The following is a 22,276-nucleotide window of genomic DNA, read 5'->3' as shown; positions in this document are numbered from 1 at the left end:
ATAAAATAAAATAATAATAAATAAATAAATGCATTCTATTTGTTTTGAATGTGGGTTGCATTACATTTGAATGTTTTTTTTTTTCCTTTTTTAATTCAAAATGTCAATCATTCTAAATGATCGAAACCAAAGTTGTTCACATCTTCCTGACATCTTTCTCTCTTCTTTCCCTGCCATCTTTTATTTCATGCTTGAAAAAATTAGTTATTATTATTTTTTTTAATGGAAATTATCACTACTCTTCTATGGTTTTTACTGTTTCCGTTTCACTTCTCCAAAATGATTTACACTCATTCTTGAACCCCCTAGGGGAGGCAGCTATATCCTTTTATAACGGTGTTTAAAATTGCTTCAAAAAATTTTAAATGAATGCATTAAAAAGGTTGAGTTTTCTTCATTGTTGCCCCTTTTGTGTTTAAAAAGATAAAAAATATACTAAAAGTGATTTAAAAATCATTAAAGAAGTTTTAATGTCTAGTAAAAATGTATCTAATAGAACAAAAATAAATTTAAATGAAAGAATATAATTCAATAATACTTTAAAATATAAAAATTTAAAAATGGTGTTTGAGGTGGAGAAATGTGTGTCAGTTTATCTGTTTTTCATAATTACTTTTGAGGGAATAGCTCTACTTGAAGAAACTAGTTTTGCTCAAAAGGGCATAGTAGGGCTCTTCATTTCCTTTTTTTTTATTTTCTGAAATAGTCAACTTTTCGTACAATTACTAACAGTTTGAAACAACTTAACACTAACGAAATTTTATGGAAGGACTTTGAAAAGAGATACATTTACTAATTTGTTCCAGTTTCCGTAATTGTTGACACAATTAAAGTTTGGATCTTTATTGAATTAACTACAGAGTCAAAGATCAGCACTTAACCTATGTAGCTAATTCATGCAATTTACTCCTTGCACTTTATCTACGCCAATTATGAGCTTAATTTATAAATATTTTCCACTTATTGTAAAAGGAATTAATGAAGCTTTTAAACTCACCTTTGAGTCGGACGTTTTCTCCTAAAATGGACAGGAATTCGTCAAAGAGAGGTGTATGGGTACGATTATCGAGGATTTGCTCCTCAGTGCACTGACCTTCGCGAACCAAAATAATACCCACTTTCAGCTCCGTTTTGATGAATACCTGTAATAGAAAACAACATTTTGATCGGTGAATGACCAATGAAACTATTTTTTCTGTAAATTGCTACATATCTTTCGTGTATATGCAGAGAAAAATTGTTTTTGATAATCACGTTTTATCAAGTCTTCTATACTAGAAATAGTAAAGTTATTGCAATTCACTTATAAGCAAACTAGCTTCATCAATATTTGCCCATTATTATAGTACTAGAAAATCGCACGTCAAGTTATGACGGGTGAAAATTGCTTCTACATTTGAACGAAGCAATTGCCTGTTTGGTGATTCTGATAATTTGGCGGTATTTTGATAGTTGAAATTTTAACCCTAACTCCTGTGGATTTACCCTGAACTTCAATAGATAGCGTTAATTGTTGACTACTTTTTCGTTTCTTCATTCTCCTAAAATTAGTCTTATCGGTAAAACAGTTAAGTTACTGGATCCAGTTCAGCCTTGTCAAAATAAAGCTGTTCTCTGCATATCAAACATTACCGAAAAATATTATCAAATTATCATGCTGTGGCGCGAGTTTCATTGTTGGTGACGTCAGAAGCATTACTCGATTAGTGAATTGGCTATTATATATATGCAGGGGCGTGCACAGAAATTTTGGGCCTCGTCACAAATGACCTTTCCGTCCCGCCCCTCCATATTGTTTTTTCCTATATTTTAAGCTTAGTTTTGAAACTATTGGGCTCCCTTCAGGCTCGGGCCCAGGCCAACAGGTGTCCCTTCTCCCCCATCCATATGCAGGCCCCGTATATATGAGGAGTCTTATTTCAAATTTAAGTAACTTAAGGGTACAGGAGAAAACCCCCGTCAGTCAGCTTTTACAAGAAAACTAAATAATGATGCAGTCTAGTATTTGCTGAAGTATACTTTTCGAATAGTCGATCCTCTTATAACAAAACTCAGTCGGTCAACTTTTACAAGGAAACGAAATAATGATGCAGTAGCTGCTGAAGTATACTTTTCGAATAGTCTATTCTCTTTTGACAAAACTCCGTAAGCTGAAATATTTCTTCGAAAACAGGTGGTACTGGGGGAAAAGCCCATCGTTCAAACGTCAAATGCGTTTTTCTAAAAACTAGCTTTCTTTGACTAATAGGTTTTCCCCCTGTACTTTTCAGTTATAATGTTTTTCATGCACTGTAAAAAAAATCCGAAGGTCACTGATTACTTCCGGGTAACGTTTTACGACTTCAAGAGCTTACACTAGTTTCCTGTGAAAAACAAGTTTTTTGCGGAAAAGTTTCCCGAATCACCATAAGTTCCATAATTGCCGATTTTATACTATGGTTAAAAGCATTTTAGCTATCAGTGTAAAAATATATTGGGCTTCTTTATTAGTTAATTCTTGTTCAGTTAGTTGCGTCAGTCAGAATGAAGGGACTTAGGATTGACTGAGCATCAATGGATGGCGAAATGCAATCTCCGGAAATTGTAGCTTTAGGAGCTTTACTGGTAAATCTTTAAAGTGCCAAGCTATTCCTAAAAACACATATGAGTTTCCACTGAATTTTCCTGGATTAGTCCGGATATATGACTGTTTTTGATTGGGTAGGTTTCTGAATTTCTCAGAAAGATTTCAATTTTACTTCAGGAAAGATACTGACTTTTAGAGGGGAACTTTCCTCGTTTTTGACAGACATGTCATGGGCAGAAATTAAGCTCTTTTGCTGCCCGTTATTTTCCAGAAACGCTTCAAAATGTTTTTTTACAATGTGTGTATTTTGTCAAGATTTCTGAATGTTTGCTAAATGTTTTGGAAAAACTCTGCCCGTATGAGCGAAAAACTTGCAACAAAATTTGCATGTTTGAAAGAAATGCCCATATTTTCATTAATATATGTGAAACTTTTAGGAAAATAAGTTGAATTTTCGTATACAGTAAGTAAACTAATTTGTGAAATTTAGAACTTATTTCCAGCTTTTAGCCTAGCAGGATGACCAATATCGAAGTTAAAAAGATCTGATTTTGATATCAACCTCGTTGCAAGTGATTTCTATTGTCTTAGTGATTGGTTCGATCAGACACGCAACCCTTTGCACTTGAATATCTACTCCAAAAAGAAGCCTTGAGTTTCATGCCAAAATCCATCGGAAACTTAACTCTACTTTTTGACATAAAATGATTAAAATTGCGTCAAGAACTTCGATGATTTTACTACCTTTCCAACTTTAAAGCAAGAAAATACGCTATTTCAACCCCAACGTTGTAGTAAAGGTGAACTTTCGTCTATAGCAGGGGTTCTCAATCTTTTACGACTAACGACACCCTTTGAAGAATTAGAACTTCCTCACGGCACTCCAGTCTATCTCTATTTATAAGGTAACTGCCCGAATAAGACCATTCAGAGGTTCATTACCTAGCATATCGCTCATTTATGATTGAATTGGTTTCAGCTTTTGCAAGCTCATTAGCTGATTCATAAAAACTAAGAAAAAAATTAAAAAGTGAAAGTTTCAGTTCTAACTATGTTTTTCAGCAATTTTAACAAAGAAAGAAGGTTTAGCCTTATTAGGAATACAAATTAGGCTTCAAGAACAATAAATAACTTTTTTTCATACTAGTAACCCATGGTGATCCATGTGGAAACGAAACTTACCGAAAACTAAGGTCTGGCAGTTTTGTGTGACATCACTCTTCCGTAATAACTCTTTTTATCTGGTTTCTGTTTGGTTCTGTTGCGTGGTAATTAGAGACTTTTTAACACTTTATCATTAGTTACTGTTTCTGATGACGATGAAGTCACAATCTAACAAATTTATACTATGCTACATCTGATAACGACACCCTTTGAAGAATTAGAACTTCCTCACGGCACTCCAGTCTATCTCTATTTATAAGGTAACTGCCCGAATAAGACCATTCAGAGGTTCATTACCTAGCATATCGCTCATTTATGATTGAATTGGTTTCAGCTTTTGCAAGCTCATTAGCTGATTCATAAAAACTAAGAAAAAAATTAAAAAGTGAAATAAAAATAGAGGATGAGAGGATGACCTATTTGGTGCAGATGATTTAATAATGCACATCCACCTTAAATATATATTGATATTATAGAGACTTCGTGGCACCCCACGTCTCTTCCTAAGGCACCCCAGGGTGCCGCGGCAGCCAGTTTGAGAACCCCTGGTCTATAGGGTTTCCAGGGGCACGTTTACGCGGATTTTTTTCAATAAATTTTCTAATTTTTATGTTTGAACCTACAAAATTTTAGACACTGGTTTTATAAAGCAGTTAATAAAGTCAAAATTTGTATTTTCAGTTGTTGCTCAGCTTATGTTTTCAACCACAGAAAAATGTTTTTTAAGTCCAAATCGGTTGCGTAAACTTGCCCCGAATACGGGGCAAATTTACGCATCGAGTGAGGCACGTTTACGCATATTAAAAATTATTCCAAGGAGTAAGTAAAATAGATATTTAACCGAATTTAAATGTTTCGATTCTATTAAAACACTTTAAAAATATGAAAATCACAAATAACACTGTGCGGCAAAAAAAAAAAAAAACAAAAAATATAAATAAAATAAAATAAAATAATAATAATAATAAAAATAAAATAAAATAAAATAAATTTGAAAATTGACCTATGGAATTCAAATTATGTTTTTCGCGATCACGAGTGTGTGTGTATGTTGGCTTGTGTGTTTGTGTCTGTGTGCAGGCATGAGTGTGTGTGTATGTGTGTATGTGTGTGTGTAGGATATGGAGGCAACCTGGAAACGGTTTTTGCTAGAGGAGCAGCATCGTGAGGCCGATCGACGGTGGTGCTGCAGAGGGAGGCAGGGGAAAAATAAAATCATGGGAATTCAAAACAGCCAAATGAGAACAATAAGCAATACGATTGCTCAAAAAAAAAAAAAAAAAGAAAAAAAAACCCTTCAAAATGCTTCTGACATTTCGTCGGCCAATTCTTATGTAAAATGAACCCCTAAATTCGGATATGACCTCCGTTTTCCCCTATACGTACCAATACTTTTTAAAGGCCCCCCAATTTTTTTTCAATTTTCCTCAGTTTTAAAACAATTATTTTTTTTGGGGGGGGGGGGTTAAAGGAGTTTTATATTAACTGCTAACATAGTTTTGGCGGCAAGAGAGGTTCAAAGTTCAAGATCATGAACACTGATAGCAAAAGGGGGGACTTGGAGGGGTAAAAAACCCCAAAATATTAGAAAAATCACGAAAAACGATCTTTTTATTCTGTTTTTTATCATCTTGTGAAACTATCTTGTAAATGTCGCACGTTGCATACGAGTTGAATCGCAGGTCTTCATTCAAAAAGACATTCTTCTGGCTGATTGTTACGTAAATTAACCCCTTATTTCCAAATGCGATCACCTTCTCCCTCATCACGCTCCCCTCTACAATATTGGGGGGTGGATATCCCCAACTCCAAATAATCTTCCCAAGTTTCCCTTTTTGTTATCAGTGTTCATGATTTTGAACATTGAGCCCTTCTTGCCCTTCAAAACAATTTTAGCGGTTCATATAATGCTCCTTTCTCCCCCAAAGAAAAATAATAGTTCTAAAAGTAAAGAAAATTTAAAAAAAGGGGGGGTGCTTTTTTTCGACAAAAATTGTTACGTGTAGGGGGAAAACGGAGATCATGTTAGGATTCAGGGGATCAATTTGCAGAAGAATCAGCCGGAAGAGCCTCAGAAGCATTTGAGTTTTTTTGCTGCACAGTGTGTTTGGAGGGGTGGAGGTGCCCCCCAAGTTTTCCTTTTTGCTACATATGCACAAGATTTTGAGCTTTGCACATTTCTAGTCATTCAGAATAAAGTTTACGGTTATTGTAATGCTCTTTTTCCCCTCGGAATTAAAAAAATGGCTCTGAATCAGAGGAGGGGGTGGGGGGTTCTAAAAAGGGTGCGTGATGGGTGGGAAAGTGATCGTATTTGGAAACAAGGGATCATTTTACATAAGAATCAACCAGAAGAATGTCTTTTTGAATGAGGACCTTCGATTCAACTCGTATGTAACGTGCAACATTCACATGATAGATTTTTTTTTTATTTTTTTTTTACATCGCGAAAATTTTTTTGGACATGGGAGTCATATAATCCAGTCTTATACTCTCATTCTGCACCGAAATTTTTTTACAAACATCCTTTTCAAAAAATCAGAATAAAAAGATCGTTTTTCGTGATTTTTCTAGTATTTAGGGGGAGGGGTTATAACCCCCAACCTCCCCCCCCTTTTGCTATCGGTGTCTATGATCTTGCACTTTCAACCTCTCTTGCCCACCAAAACTCTATTAGCTCCTTTAACCTCCAAAAAATAATGATAATTGCTCTAAAATTAAGGTAAATTGAAAAAATCTTGAATGGCCTTTAAAAAAAATTGGTACGTATAGGGGGAAACAGAGGTCATATTCGGATTCAGGGGATCATTTTACATAAGAATCAGCCGACGAAATGTCAGAAGCATTTTGAAGGTTTCTTTTCTTTTCTTTTTTTTTTGCCGCACAGTGTAATTAATGAACATTTTATAGGCTAAACAAAAATCTTAGGGCTTATTGATAATTAAAAACAGAAACAATTTAGTCATCTTCTTCATCACTGTTAGATTTCGCTAACAAAAATAAAGTTTTTCTTTTCGCATACTTTTCATGGGACTGCGTTTTGACATCTAAGACATTGAACATTGTCTTATTGGTTTTTCGATTGGTTGTGTGCTTTCAAACAATCGATGCAAGCACCGTTTACCACTTCGTAAACAGACTAGTTCATTAATTTCCTTTTTACAGAGTGTGCTAATTTTTTCCCTGTCGCAGGTTTTGGTTTCATATTTTTTTCTCTGATGTCTTCTATTTCTGCCTCAAAAGAAACTTGTAAAATTTAAAGTAATTTCTCCTTTTTGTTTTGTTCTGCCCATTTTTTTTTTTGTTTTTCTATGTAGCTAATTGCTCTTGTCTGAGGGTTTCTTTAATCGGAGTATCAGTTAGGACTGTGAGCATTCTCTTTTTTTTCCTTTCCTAATTCCGAAGTTTTGGTTCTACTTTTTCAAATAGTCTCAGTTATGGTAGTCCAGATGTGACGATGTGGAAGGCTTACTGGGAGAAATACTTGAATTATCGATAAGCATTTTCATGTTTTTGACATATGACGTGGTCCTGTTAGTGTTTTGAACGTAATGTGTTACCATCTAAAAAATAAAGAAAATGTTTTACAGGATGATTAGACCATAAAGTTAAAGCTGAACAGGCATGAAGACAACACTATATGATTTTAAGCTATAAGATACAAATCTGTTACTCAATTAAAAATGAATGATTATTTTCAAAACTAAATAATCTGAAAGTACTAAAGGTTTGAGACAGTAGAGAGCAGAAAAAGCGTCCGGGGCCCGTTTAGAAGTAAGACAGAATAGTAAGACACGGTAAGCACGTGCGTAAATGTGACCCGATGAAAATGCGTAAACGTGCCCCTTTGGCAAGTTTGGATTTATTTTTAGCGTGCCACAAAATTTAACAACTTTTCTGCACATACAAACACAACTCTCAGAAAAGGATAAAATTCTGCTATTTTTTATATATTTATTTGTTTTTAGCAAAGTATTATTTATTCACATTGAGCTTCAAAACTTTCAACTCAAAATTTACTTGACTTGGTAGAAAAAAGATTTTTCTATCCGCACGCTAAACTGAAGCTCGACTGATGCTTAAAAACTTGTGAGAATATTTGCTAGGGAGCAGCATCAATCTGTTATGAATGTTGGTTCTCCAGTTATAACTCGTTTTGGAAAAAAAGAATTGCTTAAGCGTACCCCATGCGTAAACGTGCTTCGGTCTATCCTAATATTTTTTCTCCATAAACTCATCTAAGAATAAGTAATAACTAAAAAAAATGGCAACATTTTGATCGATCAATGAACCAAGATTTAAAAATGCCTCAATTTATTCTGCAGTATATTGAAAATGAAATCGCACTTTCATTACAAAAGTAACATTTTATTCAAAACTTATGTAACATCGTCTATCTTTTCCCCCGAAAATCATGATTCACGCAAGTAGAAAACTCGTGTCATGTTACGATAATAAACTGCTGCGAAAAATATACAAAGGCTTATGTCAGTTTATGAACTGATTTTAATCTGAGAACGAAAAAAATATTTGAAGAAATAAACCAAACTTCATGCAAAATTATACGTGTTAGGAATACGCAAAAGACACCTGGCTGCAATTTTGGATCGCGAAAACTTTCATTTGTCAGAAAAAAAAAAGTTTTATTGTACTATTTGTTCATTTTAAGCAAATATTTGAAAAGAAGTGCCTACTTACCTGATCCAATTTCAGAAGCTCATCTGGTGTGGAAGACAATTGACCTAAAACTAAACCTGGCTTCAGACCAGCTTCATCTCCGAGTGCTTTGACAACAGCTTCTCGATCATAGCGATCAGCACAGATGCAAGACGCTGGCACAAGGCCGTGCAGGCAGTAACTCACAGTTCGCAACATAACCCTATAAATAAAACATCAAACTAAATCACATATTTTAGCTAATACCAAATGAAACTTTATATCAATAAGAAAATCAAGGTGTTAGTTGTCAGACGGCTCGGCTTTATGGTAGACGGTGCCTTTTGCAATATCGAAGCGGTGCACCTAATGTATGAAGTACTTGAAGCTAATGGGTTTAATCGCCAAAATTTAAAAAAAAAAAAAAGGAGATAACTAGTACAAATGGTAGAAGAAACTCTGATTTTTTGTTGCAAAAGATCTGCAGGGTCTTAATAGTGGCCGTGATAGGTGCTGATATGATTCAGCATTCATCATTATTTAGAGAAACTTTCAACGATAGCCAACTTGTGGCCTGAACTTTGCACGCGTTCTACTCCAAAGTTGAAAATGTTCACTTTTATCCTTTTGCTTCTCAATGTCTAATACATATCTCACATAACTTCCTCGTACCATAATTAAACTCTAGCTCCCTCTGCAAGATAATTACTCCAATTACAAAGGGTGTAATTATCTCACTCCATAAAATCGATGGCAGCTTAGCTGCCTCCTTTACTCTGAAGTAACTTAACTGATATATCTGGTGTAAAGTTACTCATCGCTTGTAGAATGTTACACTATGATAATGTAACTATAGCTTAGCGTCTCACTCATTTCTGCGTAAGGTTACACCAGAATTGTCTGTATGCTTACAGAGAAATTGCTTGAAAAGTTACACATTACCAAAAATTAAGCTTTCATTCAAGGGCGCCCATATGCAAAATTTTAAAGGTGTGCTCAGACATTTCCCCCATGGTTTAGCAGGATATTTTCCCCATAGAATCTGATTTCAGTACAGATTAGAGTTATTAAAATTTGAGATTTTTAGTAACTTATTCTTTAATTGCTGGAAAAGAAATGTTTTTACATTTTTGCAAAGAAAAAGTACTAAAAGCAAGGAGGTTCTAATTTCAAAGAGGGGGGGGGGGCGGCTTGCCCCCCCCCTTTGCCCCCATATGGGCACCCTTGCTTTCATTTGCTTTTTAACAACCAATATACACCAATTATTTTAATGTACAATATTTATTTATTTTAATATACAAACAATATATTTTTATTACATTAGCAGAGGATATGACCTGCGCGGTGTTCGAACCCAAAACACGAATCTCACAGGTTCGCTAAGCAAGAGCTTTACCGCTCTTTGTCTATAAAAAGGAAGAAACTGCAGTCTCTGGATGAGGTAACCGGGCTGTCGGTATATTGGTATTGATTAGTTGTATTTAATATCAAAGTAAAAATCGAAAAACAACTACGTCGGTCATTACCATTCTTACTCGCAACTTTTAACATTATTATGTGATTTTGTTCTTCATATGCATATAGTATCCGTATGCAACTATAGTACAAAATATGTGAAATTCTAACAAATGTAGCCATATTTTATGTCTATTTGGGTGAAATACGCTAAAATGTTATTCCCAACCAGTGAAAATACGTGGATAGTAGTGATTGATTGAGGGTGAAATGATACTAAGTGTATTATTTCTAACATTTTAGATTCTTTATTTTTTGGATGTTATTTTTTAAAATTAATCATGTTTCATTCCATAACTTTAAAATAAACTCATTTGAAAATTAGTCGATGAGAATTTTTAAAAATTTTCAATATTTAGAATTTTTAGTACATTGGTTTTGACTTTAGAAAACAGATTTAGTGAAGTATTAATTAATAAATTGATTTATGAACCAGAATCAATCAAAACTAAAAAGAGAAATTCATTTATAAAATTTGTAAAATTTACAAATTTAATCCTCAATGGAAAAAGTGCATATCTCTTCTTTTGGAAACGTGCAACAATGCACCCCTTACGAAAAGTACAAAAATTGAAGTTTGGACGGGAAAATAAAACTTTTCTGAAGAACTGCCCATGTATATATTTATTTAAGTATTATTGATTTCCCGACTCAAATTACTCGTGCATACGTCCTATTTGATAATAGTTTTGGTCTTTTAACAAAAGATTAAAATTGGAATTTGTTTCTCAATCCAGAGAAATAATAAAAAGTGTTGCGCTAAATCTTTAATTGAAAATCGTAGAAAGTAATTTTTTTCGATGAAGAAACTCATTAAAGTTTGGAATTTCTAATCCGTAAAGCTCTCTTCGTATTTAGAGAACAACTTTTATAATTAAAAAAGAATTTTTTAAATATGTTTTAGAGCGATTTCAGACTTCAAAAAATGCTGTTTCGCTCAGAAAAAATAGCTTTCAAAACGCTCAAAAGTTTTCTCATTTACTTTAAGCTTAAATATCATATATATATATATATATATGTTTTCAATGAAGTGTTTTTCATCCAGAAAACGATTTTATTCAGGAAATTAAAAGTATGTCAGAAACGTTTAATGGATTAATCAACTTTTTATGCTGCAATATAATTTTCAGCCCGCACTAATGTTTTGCATTTTATCAAAACTCTAATAATTATTTCATACTATGGATTTAATTCACTCAAAGTTATTTCATATATACAGTAGATCCTCGTTTAACGCGGATTTGAGTATTCGCTGTTTAAGATTTGACACCTTTATTTTATTTTACGCGGATTAGTTTTGATTTTAGGCTGATGGGGCATTGCAAAGAGATAAAATTTTTCCCTCTCTGAAATCCTAAGTCGTGAGACTGCAGTTAATACGCAATAATGGAATGCTAATAAGCGAGCTTGGCCCACTGGAGACATTTTTTGCGATTGTTTACACAGTTCTCTCCAGAATTTAAGTTACTGAACTCACACAATTTATAGCTCACCAGAAGAAGAGCTTTTAGAAGTGACAGATGAGAACGAAACCACTGAGGATACCGATATCACATCCGAACCGAGCCCACGACCGAAAGCCTTTCACATTGAAAATGTTGAGCCATTCCTTGGCAAAAGAGCCTTTTGATTTGTTAGGGAAATAAGAGCCCATCATGAAATGACGCGAGTGATTATGGATGCGTTAATGTCCCACAAAGAACTACAGAGGAAAAAATGACCGTCAAAAGAATGTCATATAACCAGCTCTTTTTTTTTTTTCAACACTAAGTTGATTCATGTTTCATTTACGCAAGTTGTGCATGTGTATCGGAATAAGTACATATTAAACTTTTTATGTATATTGATCTATCACTGGAATGAAACTTTTTTTTCCATCTAAGGAACCAAATCCATATTTTAACACCACTATTAAGTCTTAATTTACGCGGTTTGATTTACGCGGCATTTCCGTGGAACAAAACTCCAGCGTAAAACGAGGGTCTATTGTACACGCCTTTAAAAATCTTAAGGTAACTCAAGCTACACAATTCGAGATCTATCCATAAATTTGTAGTAAACTTTGAAACAGATAAAATTGGAAAAATTCAGAACATAAGCAAGGATTAAGTGGGAAAACACTCAGTGAATAACAGACATTTGTGCTGCTTTTTAGAGATAATTTTTATGCTTTTGAGCAGACGGGAAAAAATATATTTTTTTTTCTCTTAGCATAACTTTTATTATCATGACTAAACTAAGCCATCATTTTATTTAACTGAGCAAATACTCTTCCATAACTTTTGAACTGAAAAACTTGGTCTCTTCTAATAGTACGAGATCCCACTAGGCTTGACCTACCCTCACCGAGTTTCCTAAAATTGTTACCATAGATGAAGAGTAAAAGTTGTTAATAAAAAGTGAAAGTAAGAATTTCTACCTCTTTCAAGTGACCCAATCAGGTTTGCCAGAGGTTGAAAGGTGCCTAAAAATAAGTAATTTACCCTCATCGAGTTTCCGAAAATCGTTATCATAAATGAAGAGTAAAAGATGGATGCCAATGCAGGGTTGTCAGGAGATAAACGTTTTTCAATGAGGGAGATTATTTACCCTTCATCGAGTTTCCGGAAATTGTTGCCATAAATGAAGAGCAAAAGCTGTGAATAAAACGCTAAAGTAAGGTTGCCCACTTTTTTCCGGTGCCTAAGCTGGGTTGCCTGAGACTTAAAAGGGCCCTAAAACGAGTAATTTACCCTCATCAACTTTCCAAAAATTGTTGTCAGAAATGAAGAGTAATATCTGTAAGGAAAACGTTAAGTAAGGTCGTCTACCTGTTGCGTGTGAACTATTCAGGGTTGCCAGGGGCTAAAAGGTACCCAAAAATGAGTAATTTACTCTCATCGAGTTTCCAAAAATTGTTGTCATTAATGAAGAGTAAAAGATATAAAGAAAACGGTAAAATAGGGTTGCCTACTTTTTTCCGGTCCTTAACCAGGGTGACCAGGGGCGAAAAGGTGCTAAAAATGAGTAATTTACCCTCATCGAGTTTCCACGCAATTTATATAAAAAAATGTAGGTAAAAGTATTACAAAACCGATGGTATAGGGTTGCCTTAGCAAAAGTGGTGCATTCATAGGGTTGCCGTTGTTCAAAGTTTCAATACTGAAACTTTGAACAACGGCAACCCTATGATTGCACCACTACTGAAACTTCGAACAACGGCACCCTATGATCGTACCACTTTTGCTTAGGCAACCCTATACCATCGGTTTTGTAGTATTTTTACCTACATTTTTTATATAACTTATGTGGAAACTCGATGAGGGTGACTTACTCATTTTTGGGTACTTATTAGCGCCTGGCAACCCTAATTAGTTCACACGCAACAGGTAGGCACATTGACTTTAAACGTTTTCTTTATAGCTTTTACCCTTCATTTATGACAACAAGTTTTGGAAACTCGATGAGAGTAAATTACTCATTTTCGGGCACTTTTTAGCCTCTGTCAACCTTGCTTAGGCACCTTTAAAAAGGTAGGCAACCTTACTTTAGCGTTTTATATTCTGCTTTAAATATTCATTTATGGCAACAATTCCCGAAAACTCGATGAGGGGTAAAATATCTTCCTCATTGAAAAACTTTTATCCCCTGACAACCCTGCATAGTCACCGGAAAAAGGTAGGCAACTTGATGAAGAGAGGGCATTTCCGGGGTTATTGGCCGTGGTCTTAATGAAAACGAAGAAACATCAAACGTTTCGTCAAGCTCTGTGGCTGACATCATCGGTAGATGAATTCGAACTGACAGTCACTTCGGACAGGCAGTCACTTCGAATCCATCCACCAATGATGTCAGCTGCAGAGCTCGACGAAACGTTTGGTGTTTCTTCGTTTTCATTTAGACCAGGTCCAATAAGCCCGGATATGTCCTCTCTTCATATTGACGGCGGCCACGAAAGCCTTAAGCATTAGGCAACTTTAGTTTAGTAGCGTTTTATTTCCATTTTTTACTCTTCAGTTATGATAACAATTTTTGGAAAGTCGATGAGGGTAAATTACTCATTTTTAGGCACCTTTCAACCCTTGGCAACCCTGATTTGGTACGTGAAAGAGATAGAAATTCTTACTTTCATGTTTTATTTACAACATTTACTGTTCATCTAGGGTAACAATTTTTGGAAACTCGATGAGGGTAGGTCAAGCCTTGTGGGATCTTAGACTATAACCAACATTTTAAACGTCATAGATGCTCTTTCAACATCAAGAGATGTTGTTAGTACTTAAAACGTTCAGCTGTAATTGTTTAAGTGAGAGTTTAGGCTTTTCACAACTGTCTGACTTTTGTTACTTTAATCAAGCAATCAGGGATAGTTTAATGTATTTAATCAATTGCTACTTGGAGTTTTTTCTAAACGTTCATTTGCTGTTTTAAAATCGAGAAGCCCATTATTATTATTATTACTTTAAACCTGTATGAAAACGGAGAAGCAGGCAAGATTGAAGTTTCAATTTTGGGTGTAACAAACTGCTGACCTTGCTCACACAACGGAAAAGCTGCTCATACTCACGCTTAGGGAAAGCTGTCAATGCTCTTTTTACGGAAGAAAAATGTACTTCACGATTTACTGTACGGAAACAGAATGGAATTTTATAGGTTTCATCAGGAAAATGAGATAAACATTTTTTATCTCGTTTGGAGACTATTCACCTTAAACCTTGTGGATAAAGTTTTGCTTTGCAATAATTGCTGTGAAATGTACTTTTATTATTTGAAATAATTTGCTAATACTTTTATTTTTGCATGATGTTACTATCACATTTTCCACATCCTTTGAGAAAATTATCATTATTATTAGCATCATCTTGCCATCACTATCTCCATCTTTATCATCACCACAGCCGCCATTATCATAAGTATTATACGGTAGTATATCATGGAGATTTGTTCAAAATGTGTTTTAATTCATATTGGTATCGTTGACAGTTGAACTGAGAATCTCTGCTATGCAGTCATTATAAGACAAAATATTGGATTTTATGCATATACACTACTGGTCAAAAGTATTGAAAGTTTGAGAAATCTATACTTTCTTTAAGGTAAGGCACAAAAAAAAAAAAAAAAAAAAAAAAACTGATTTTTTTAAGTGCAAAAGTAGAAGAGAAGTTTTAAGAAACAATAAGCGAAGTATGGCATCATGAAATTTAAAAAAAAGTCTTAAAAAACCTTGTGTATTATTTTTTTGCTTAGAGTAACTTAAAATTCTATCTTTATTTTATTTTATTTGAGAAGTACCAAAATGGATTTGAATTTCTAATTACCCGAACCTTTTATATCATTCTATATTTTTTATGAAATAAAATGATATCTTGTGTTCAATAGTTCAATCATATCTTATCTTAAACTAATTAAACATTTTGACAGAAAAAAAATATCAGTTGAATTGTAAAAAAAAAAGTTTCAGGAGGTTTTCATGCTTAAAAAAATGCTTGACTTCTCAAATTTGCGATACATTCGTTCAGTAGACTGTAAAATTGAATTAGTAATACAGCTGAAAATGGTTTGCTTATTCAGCTACAGGGACATATATTCACACGCACATGACACGTGGCTCAGTTGTTACAAATTATGTTAGCGAAATTTCCAGGAAAACTTTGCTATATTTCTTCATGCAAACACGTAGTTTTACCGTGGTTTTGCAGTCATCTACCTTTTACCACAGACAACAACGTGTAGTACCACTAGTTAGACAAAAAAAATACAGTAAAGGACAGACGAAGGAAACATGAGTCATTGAGGATGTTATCACTAAACAATAAAAGAAGACACTAAAAAAAAAGACATAAGGTAATGTGAGTCATTGAGACTATCTCAGAGCAGGAAAAGAAGAAACGGAACATGTTTCTTCATTAAGAACAGCAGACAATAAATGTTTCACTTGTGTAATCTTACAATCCTTTTCACATTTTTTTTCTTTTGCAGTCCAAAAATAAACACAAGTTCTAAAAGTATGCGGCTGTTAATAAGCGTCAATTTCTTCTAAATTTATTCATTTTTGTTGAAGTGTTTGCTATAATATTGAAACTAAAATTTCGTGACTATTGATATAAGTTTCAGCATTAAAAAGCAGATTTTTAACACTTTAGGAAAGATAGGTAACAAATACTGCCTCGGTTGATTTTAATTTTTTAATTTCATGTTCGATAGTTTTGACATCAACATGATTGAGGTCAATTCCTCTTTACAAAATAATCATAAAAAGCACTAAACAGAAAACTATAAGCTCCGTTTAGCAACGAACTTTGTGCTTAGTTTCAAATTAATAAATAATTTGTTGAAGCGTCTACATTTATATCTAATTAAATGTGTACAAATGCTTGCCAAAGCAGAACTCACATGGTCTAAATCTGTTTATATAAAACATAAAAGAGGAGCTAAGCTCTTGTAATACGGTGGAAGAAATCGGTAGTAAAATTAACACCAGATTACCACCGCCATAAGGTCGCCTTGGGACGAGGGGGAGAAAATTATTTAGAAATGAGTATTGAGGTTTACTTACTCACAACAATAATGGTTTGAATTATTTCTGAATACTTCCGAATATTTCTAGTGAAATAGAAATAATTTAGTGAAGAAAATATATCAGTTATTTTAGATAGAAACGTTACGAAAAAGGACAAAAAATGGTGTTAAACCAAAAATGCCATCTCAAATGCAAGAACAATTTCCCAAAGCACCCTCGACCTTTTAAAATTATTTCCCCCAAGTACAGAATACATGTTTCAAAAATATTAAAATGATCCGTGAGAAAAATGTAATCCGAAGCAGAGGTTAATATTTTCAACCGACGATTCATGATTTTTCACTAATGGATCAAAGCCCACGCATTTGAGTCTCTCAGAAAAGTTGTGCACCATCCCAATGGAGCCTTGATATCCCGCATCACTGCCGAGTTGCGCGGCTACGTTTTACGATCATGTGGGCAGATCGTAGTAGCGTGTTCTTAAAATAGAATTTTGGAGCAGAGAGGTGGGAGGCAGGTTGGCGTGTGGAGTAAGCAGGATACAGTGTGAAGGCACGTTCTTTTTGTTTCGGGCGATTCTCCTGTTGCAAGAGTATCTGACGATGCGAAGATCGATAATTTTGCAAACGATGAGGAGGAATACTGCTAATAAACTGCGTCGTGCCGTCTGCAGAAGTATTTCTTTGATACTGAAAAAGAACGACCTTTTTAGAGTGGCATTAATATCACAGCCGGATCCTCGGGGGAACTCTATTTGGGGAAACATATTTATGAGGATTTATTTATTATTTATAAAAAATGCGATGTATTTCCGCAGCTATAGAATTAGTATTAATTGATCGTTTTTGGCGTTGAGCTCACCAAGGCAGAAATTTTTATTAATGCTCTGGTTGTTTTTAGAAAGAAACGAGAAATACGGGATTAAATGACAATTTTTCTTCTGTTCTCGTTCCCTTCTTTAAAAATCATCTTCTGGTATTTCATTCTTGGTTTTATACACTTTTTTCTTTTCTATAACTTGTTTCTGTTCTTTGTTACATATGAAATTTTTGTAAAAGTTTTTGATAAGGATGAAAAGGCTAATTGATGCCGTACAAGAATCGTTAGCTGCCGTTTAAGTTTACCGCTATTCTATTAATAAATAATGTTAGATAACAGTCTTTTTTTAATTTCATCTCGACGCAATTTTTTTTTTCAAATTGTTTTTAAAATCAGATAAAATGAAAAATATTTTAGCAATGTAAATAGTAAAAGGAGAAACAAAGGTACAAATAAACATAATACAATGAAAGTTAAGAAAAAAAGTTTGTTTTTTTAATTTTAGCCTTTTTTTGTATTTTAATTTAAATTGTTTTATTGTACGTGTTCATATTTAGGTACGAAATTTCAACTGTTTCTTCAAATTTTTGTTGAGTAAAACTCGAGAGTTTGGAAACTTTTTACAATATTTCTTAGAGCAGTGATTCAAAACCTGTACTTCGTAAACAGCTGGTGAAAATTACTTTTTATATCATTTTTATAGCTGTAATTAAATTTATTACAGAAAACTTTTAGCGGCATATCATTTCACCTAATATAATTGTTGTGAAAAATGACTCGGAAGGGTACCGAGTGATTTTCAGGAGTGAAAAGAATGTGAATCACTGAGTTAAGGATCATCTGAAAATAAAACTGGAAATCGGAAATTAAAATATCGTTAAAATGTGAGAGACACAAGGACAAAACTTAGAATTTAAAACTTATAGTTATATCAACAGAATGTCAAAACTGATCATTATAGGATCAGTAAAAATAATTATTCAGCATGTGTAGTGTGGTTAAGACTAACAATACTATTCGGCAAGATATAATAGATTATATAATATTTAGTTTAGTTTTTCTACCAGTATATTCTTTCCCAGACAGCATGATTACTTGTAACACGTGTACAAACATTTACTTAAATGTGCCTTGCTTGCGGTTAATGAAGCCTACAATTAGAGCAAAGGCAAATATTTAATTTCAACATTCAAGACATAGGGTAAAATCAGGGAATAGGTATGAACCTTATGTTTTATCACTTACAACGTTACAACTTGATTTTAAAATGATGATACTGATGAGAGCAACATTGAAATTCAGAGTTCTCGGATTAGGATTATTTGAGTTTCAAAGCCTGAAGTAAACAGTTTGGTTATAAATTGTATATGTTAAGAAAATCGGTCAAAGATTTGCTTGCACAAGATGTCTCCCAATATGTGGTACCACAAAAATAACTATAGAAAGCAACGCTTTACACTTAATAAATCAGTTATTTGCACTTCAAACAAATCATAGTCTTTTTTTTTATTATTACTTCCAGAGCAGTCATATGACCCTATTTGGGGCATCTTTGACACCGAACCCACTGTTAACCCCCTGAGCATTTGAAAATGAACCTATGCAGTCCAAGGAGGCTAGAAGCCACACACAGTAGTATTATTCTGCCGTGAGCAGATAATGGACAAAAACTGCAAATTTCTCTTTTTTTTTCTTTTTTTTTCATCTACTATACGTTAGCTTTATTGTACAAGTTTGATTATTTCGTTTCCGCTGAAAAAAACCCATCCAATTCTACAGTGGTGGCCAAATTATTAGACTAAAGAGTTTTTTTTTGTTTTTGTACACTATTTGTACTAAAATACAATTTATTTTACTGTTGAAGTACAGTACATACTGTATACTGATTATTACGTTATTTTAGCATAATTTAATGATTGCAGGTGGCATCACTGTCGGCTTTGTTTATGTTCTTTGTTTATCTACCTAGCAGGAACATAACCTCAATCAGCTTAAACAGTTCACTAGTTCTTTTTTTTTAGTGTGTTCTGTTATATTAAAAGTTAGTTTTAGGTACAGTCAAGCCCGCTTATTGGAATATCGGTTAAAAGAATATCCCGCTTAATGTAATACATTTCCAATGTACCAAACCAATGCAATGTGTTATTTTGATCCCGGTGAATGGAATATCCCGCTTATTAGAATATTTTTTCGTGGCAAAATGGCTATTCCATTAAGCAGGTTTGACTGTAATTAGAGAGTATGTGCATGTGAGTATATATAATAGTGAGTATTAACAATTTTTTGTCTCCTTTTTTAAAAAGTTAAGAAATGGTGTAAACCTTGTGAAAAGTATGCCAAAAAGACTTAAAATGCTCATCAAGAACAAGGGAATGCATACTAAGTATTAGATAATTATTTCACTGTTCGTTAATGTGTCTATAGCAATGTAACCAATAAGGAATTTGCTTTTAAAACAGTCTTAGTCTAATAATTTGGCCAGCACTGGAACATTTCTCTAGTGTTACTATTGAATCCAAGATACTTGCTTCACGCACATTGCTCATTTTGCTGCAATATTATCCTTCCCCATAATAAGAACTTCTCCAGTCTTATTTTCATCCTTATCACATGTATTAACTATACTTAAAATCGTATAAATATTGAAAAAACACGTATTTTACGATAGCACAGAAGAAATAATAGCTTATCAAGTTATAATTTGCAACGCATAAGAACCGTGCATCTTGATTACTGAAGAACTGCAAAAACATTTCAAGACTGAAACAAGCAAACGCCAATAATCTCCACAACTGCAGCTCAGACCACTGTTTATGGTCACAACACAAAACATCAAATCTTAGACAACTAGTTCCGACGCTTTCCGTAAATGCCGGATGCATGTATAGAAGAAAATATAGTATCTCATATTAAGAGGCACCGTCATATTGGGAGACTTTACCCTACTTGATGCTTAGTATTCATAAACTAACTGCAGTAAAACCTGCGAAGTTGACCACCCTTGTAAGTTGACCACCTGTCTAAGTTGACCGCTTTTTTCAGGCAAGGAATTAGCCCTTATCGTATAAATTAACCTTTGTAAGTTGATCACCTGTTTAAGTTAACCACTAAAGTAGTGCACCGCAAGTAGTCAACTTAGACAGGTTTCACTAAATAGTTAGCCCCTTCAAAAGAATTAATTTACTTAATTCAAAAATACCGTTTTTCTCTTGGGAAATTCTGAAAACAAAACTGTTCTAAAAGCCAAATCGATCCATGATTTAGGAGGAAATTTCCTCTCAAGCCAACATAAAGTAATATATACATGTAACCAATCTGACATCTTTCATTTGTGTTGCGTTGAAGGAAGTACCAATTGCCTTTTGAAGAGCATCTTTTGTGAGCTCATCTATATTCAATGGATAAACTTTCAATAGAACTCATCAATGAATTATTTTACTGATTATGATGAGTGCTTTTGAATGGTTGATTGCAACTACTTGACGAAAGGATTGTTAATGTATTAGGTCCTCTTCAAATAGACTCTCTGTTCGTCTAATGCAGACCTTCATAGAAAATTAATCATTTAAATGCCGTTCTATGTCTCATGTATAGAAGATCGCGTTACTGCATTAAAAAAAAGAGTTTAAAAAAAAGAACTTGAACTCATTTCTGACAAGTTTTCAAAATCAACTTTCAATCTAAAACAAACATTCATAAAATTGCAGAAAAAAATCGATCATTTTACAATTGATGAAACACAATATTTTAAAAGCTCGTCTAGTTACGGACATGTGACCCTGGTGCGTTTTAAAACCCAATGCGCCTCATACATTTCAAAAGTTCCGTTAAAACATGAAAATTCCCTCAAAAAATTAATTAAGTCGCACTAAAAGGTACTTAAAGCTCCATTCAATCTTAAAATAATCCACCAAACACATAAACTTTATATAATAATAAAAGTACTTAAGAAACTATCAAAGTTAAAGAAAATGTGACACCTTTGAAGAAACCGAATTTTTAATTAAATAAGGAAAAACTTTTATTATTTTCTTCAAACTTGGATCAGGTTAATAAATCGAGATTTCTCACTTGTTCGCGCTATCTTATGTTCTTGGATGGTTTCATGGTGAAAAGATATTATAAATGAAAGTTTAACTTTGCGATTGCTATTATAGCTGTGTAGAAATGCCGTATTTTCTTGTGTCAAAAATTTGAAAGATGGTTAATTTTTCAAAATCCTTAAAGTTCTTGACAGAATGTTGAGATTTTTTAGGTCGAAATATAGAGCTGAACTTCAGATGAATTTTAACATAAAAATCGAGGTTGTGTGATTATTTTTGCATGGTCTTTAAAGAAATTAGAAAAGGTCACGTGACTTTTAACAACCGATACCAAACCAACATCAAAGAAGTCAAAAGAGGCATCAAGCTTCTGTCAGAGAGAGATCAAGTAACAATCTTCTTAGTTGCTCAATAAAACGCTTTCCTTAAAAAAATGGAAAAGGGCATTTACGAAAAAAAATATTTCGGGATCGTTCCCATTTGCGAACATTGACTAAATTCAGAAAGTTTTTTACGAGGCTTTTTAGCGGATTACTTACCATTTCTGCGCTGAATGCATACGCAAAAATGCATGAACTGCATAAAATCAAATACTGCATACAATACGCTGCATAAATCATGTACGTATTTCTATAAAAAAAAATACAAATTAACTTATAAAATTTTTTTCCTAACCTTTTCTAGTAGGGGGAAGGTGGGGTACGTTGGACCGCGGGGCACGTTGGACCGGTCTCAATTATTTTAATATTATTGATATTTTTTATTTTATTTTATGACCAACAAATAGAACCTATGGTCCTACAAATCCTACAATGAAATCACATGGTACTGTTATGTTGAACAAATTTTATTCCAGAAAGTGATGTTTCAGTAGTAATGAGTAATTTTCAGAAAACTGATTTTTTTTAATGGTTTTCATCAAGATTGCGGGGGAAAATTCAACTCCTTTCATAAATTAAGTTCTTTTAGTTCGTAATAATTGTCATTTTTTTCATTTTTTGTCAAAAAGAAAAA

The 22,276-nt window shown here is 33.6% G+C and overlaps 1 protein-coding gene across 1 annotated transcript in view; it reads right to left on the bottom strand.

Moving 5' to 3' along the window:
* LOC129231720 (uncharacterized) overlaps positions 1-22,276 on the bottom strand; it is a 165,579-nt gene that overhangs the window by 76,327 nt on the left and 66,976 nt on the right. The window contains exons 3-4 of the mRNA XM_054866083.1: positions 8,429-8,609; positions 998-1,142 (exon numbers count right to left, since the gene is read on the bottom strand). Coding sequence (XP_054722058.1) covers positions 998-1,142; positions 8,429-8,609 — 326 coding nt within the window. The remainder of the gene's footprint in view (positions 1-997; positions 1,143-8,428; positions 8,610-22,276) is intronic.

The sequence above is a fragment of the Uloborus diversus genome, chromosome 10 (genome assembly GCF_026930045.1).
Source record: "Uloborus diversus isolate 005 chromosome 10, Udiv.v.3.1, whole genome shotgun sequence".
In the NCBI taxonomy this organism is placed as follows: Eukaryota; Metazoa; Arthropoda; class Arachnida; order Araneae; family Uloboridae; genus Uloborus; species Uloborus diversus.
The sequence above is the reverse complement of the archived record's forward strand: the minus strand, read 5'-3'. Positions and strand labels throughout refer to the sequence as shown.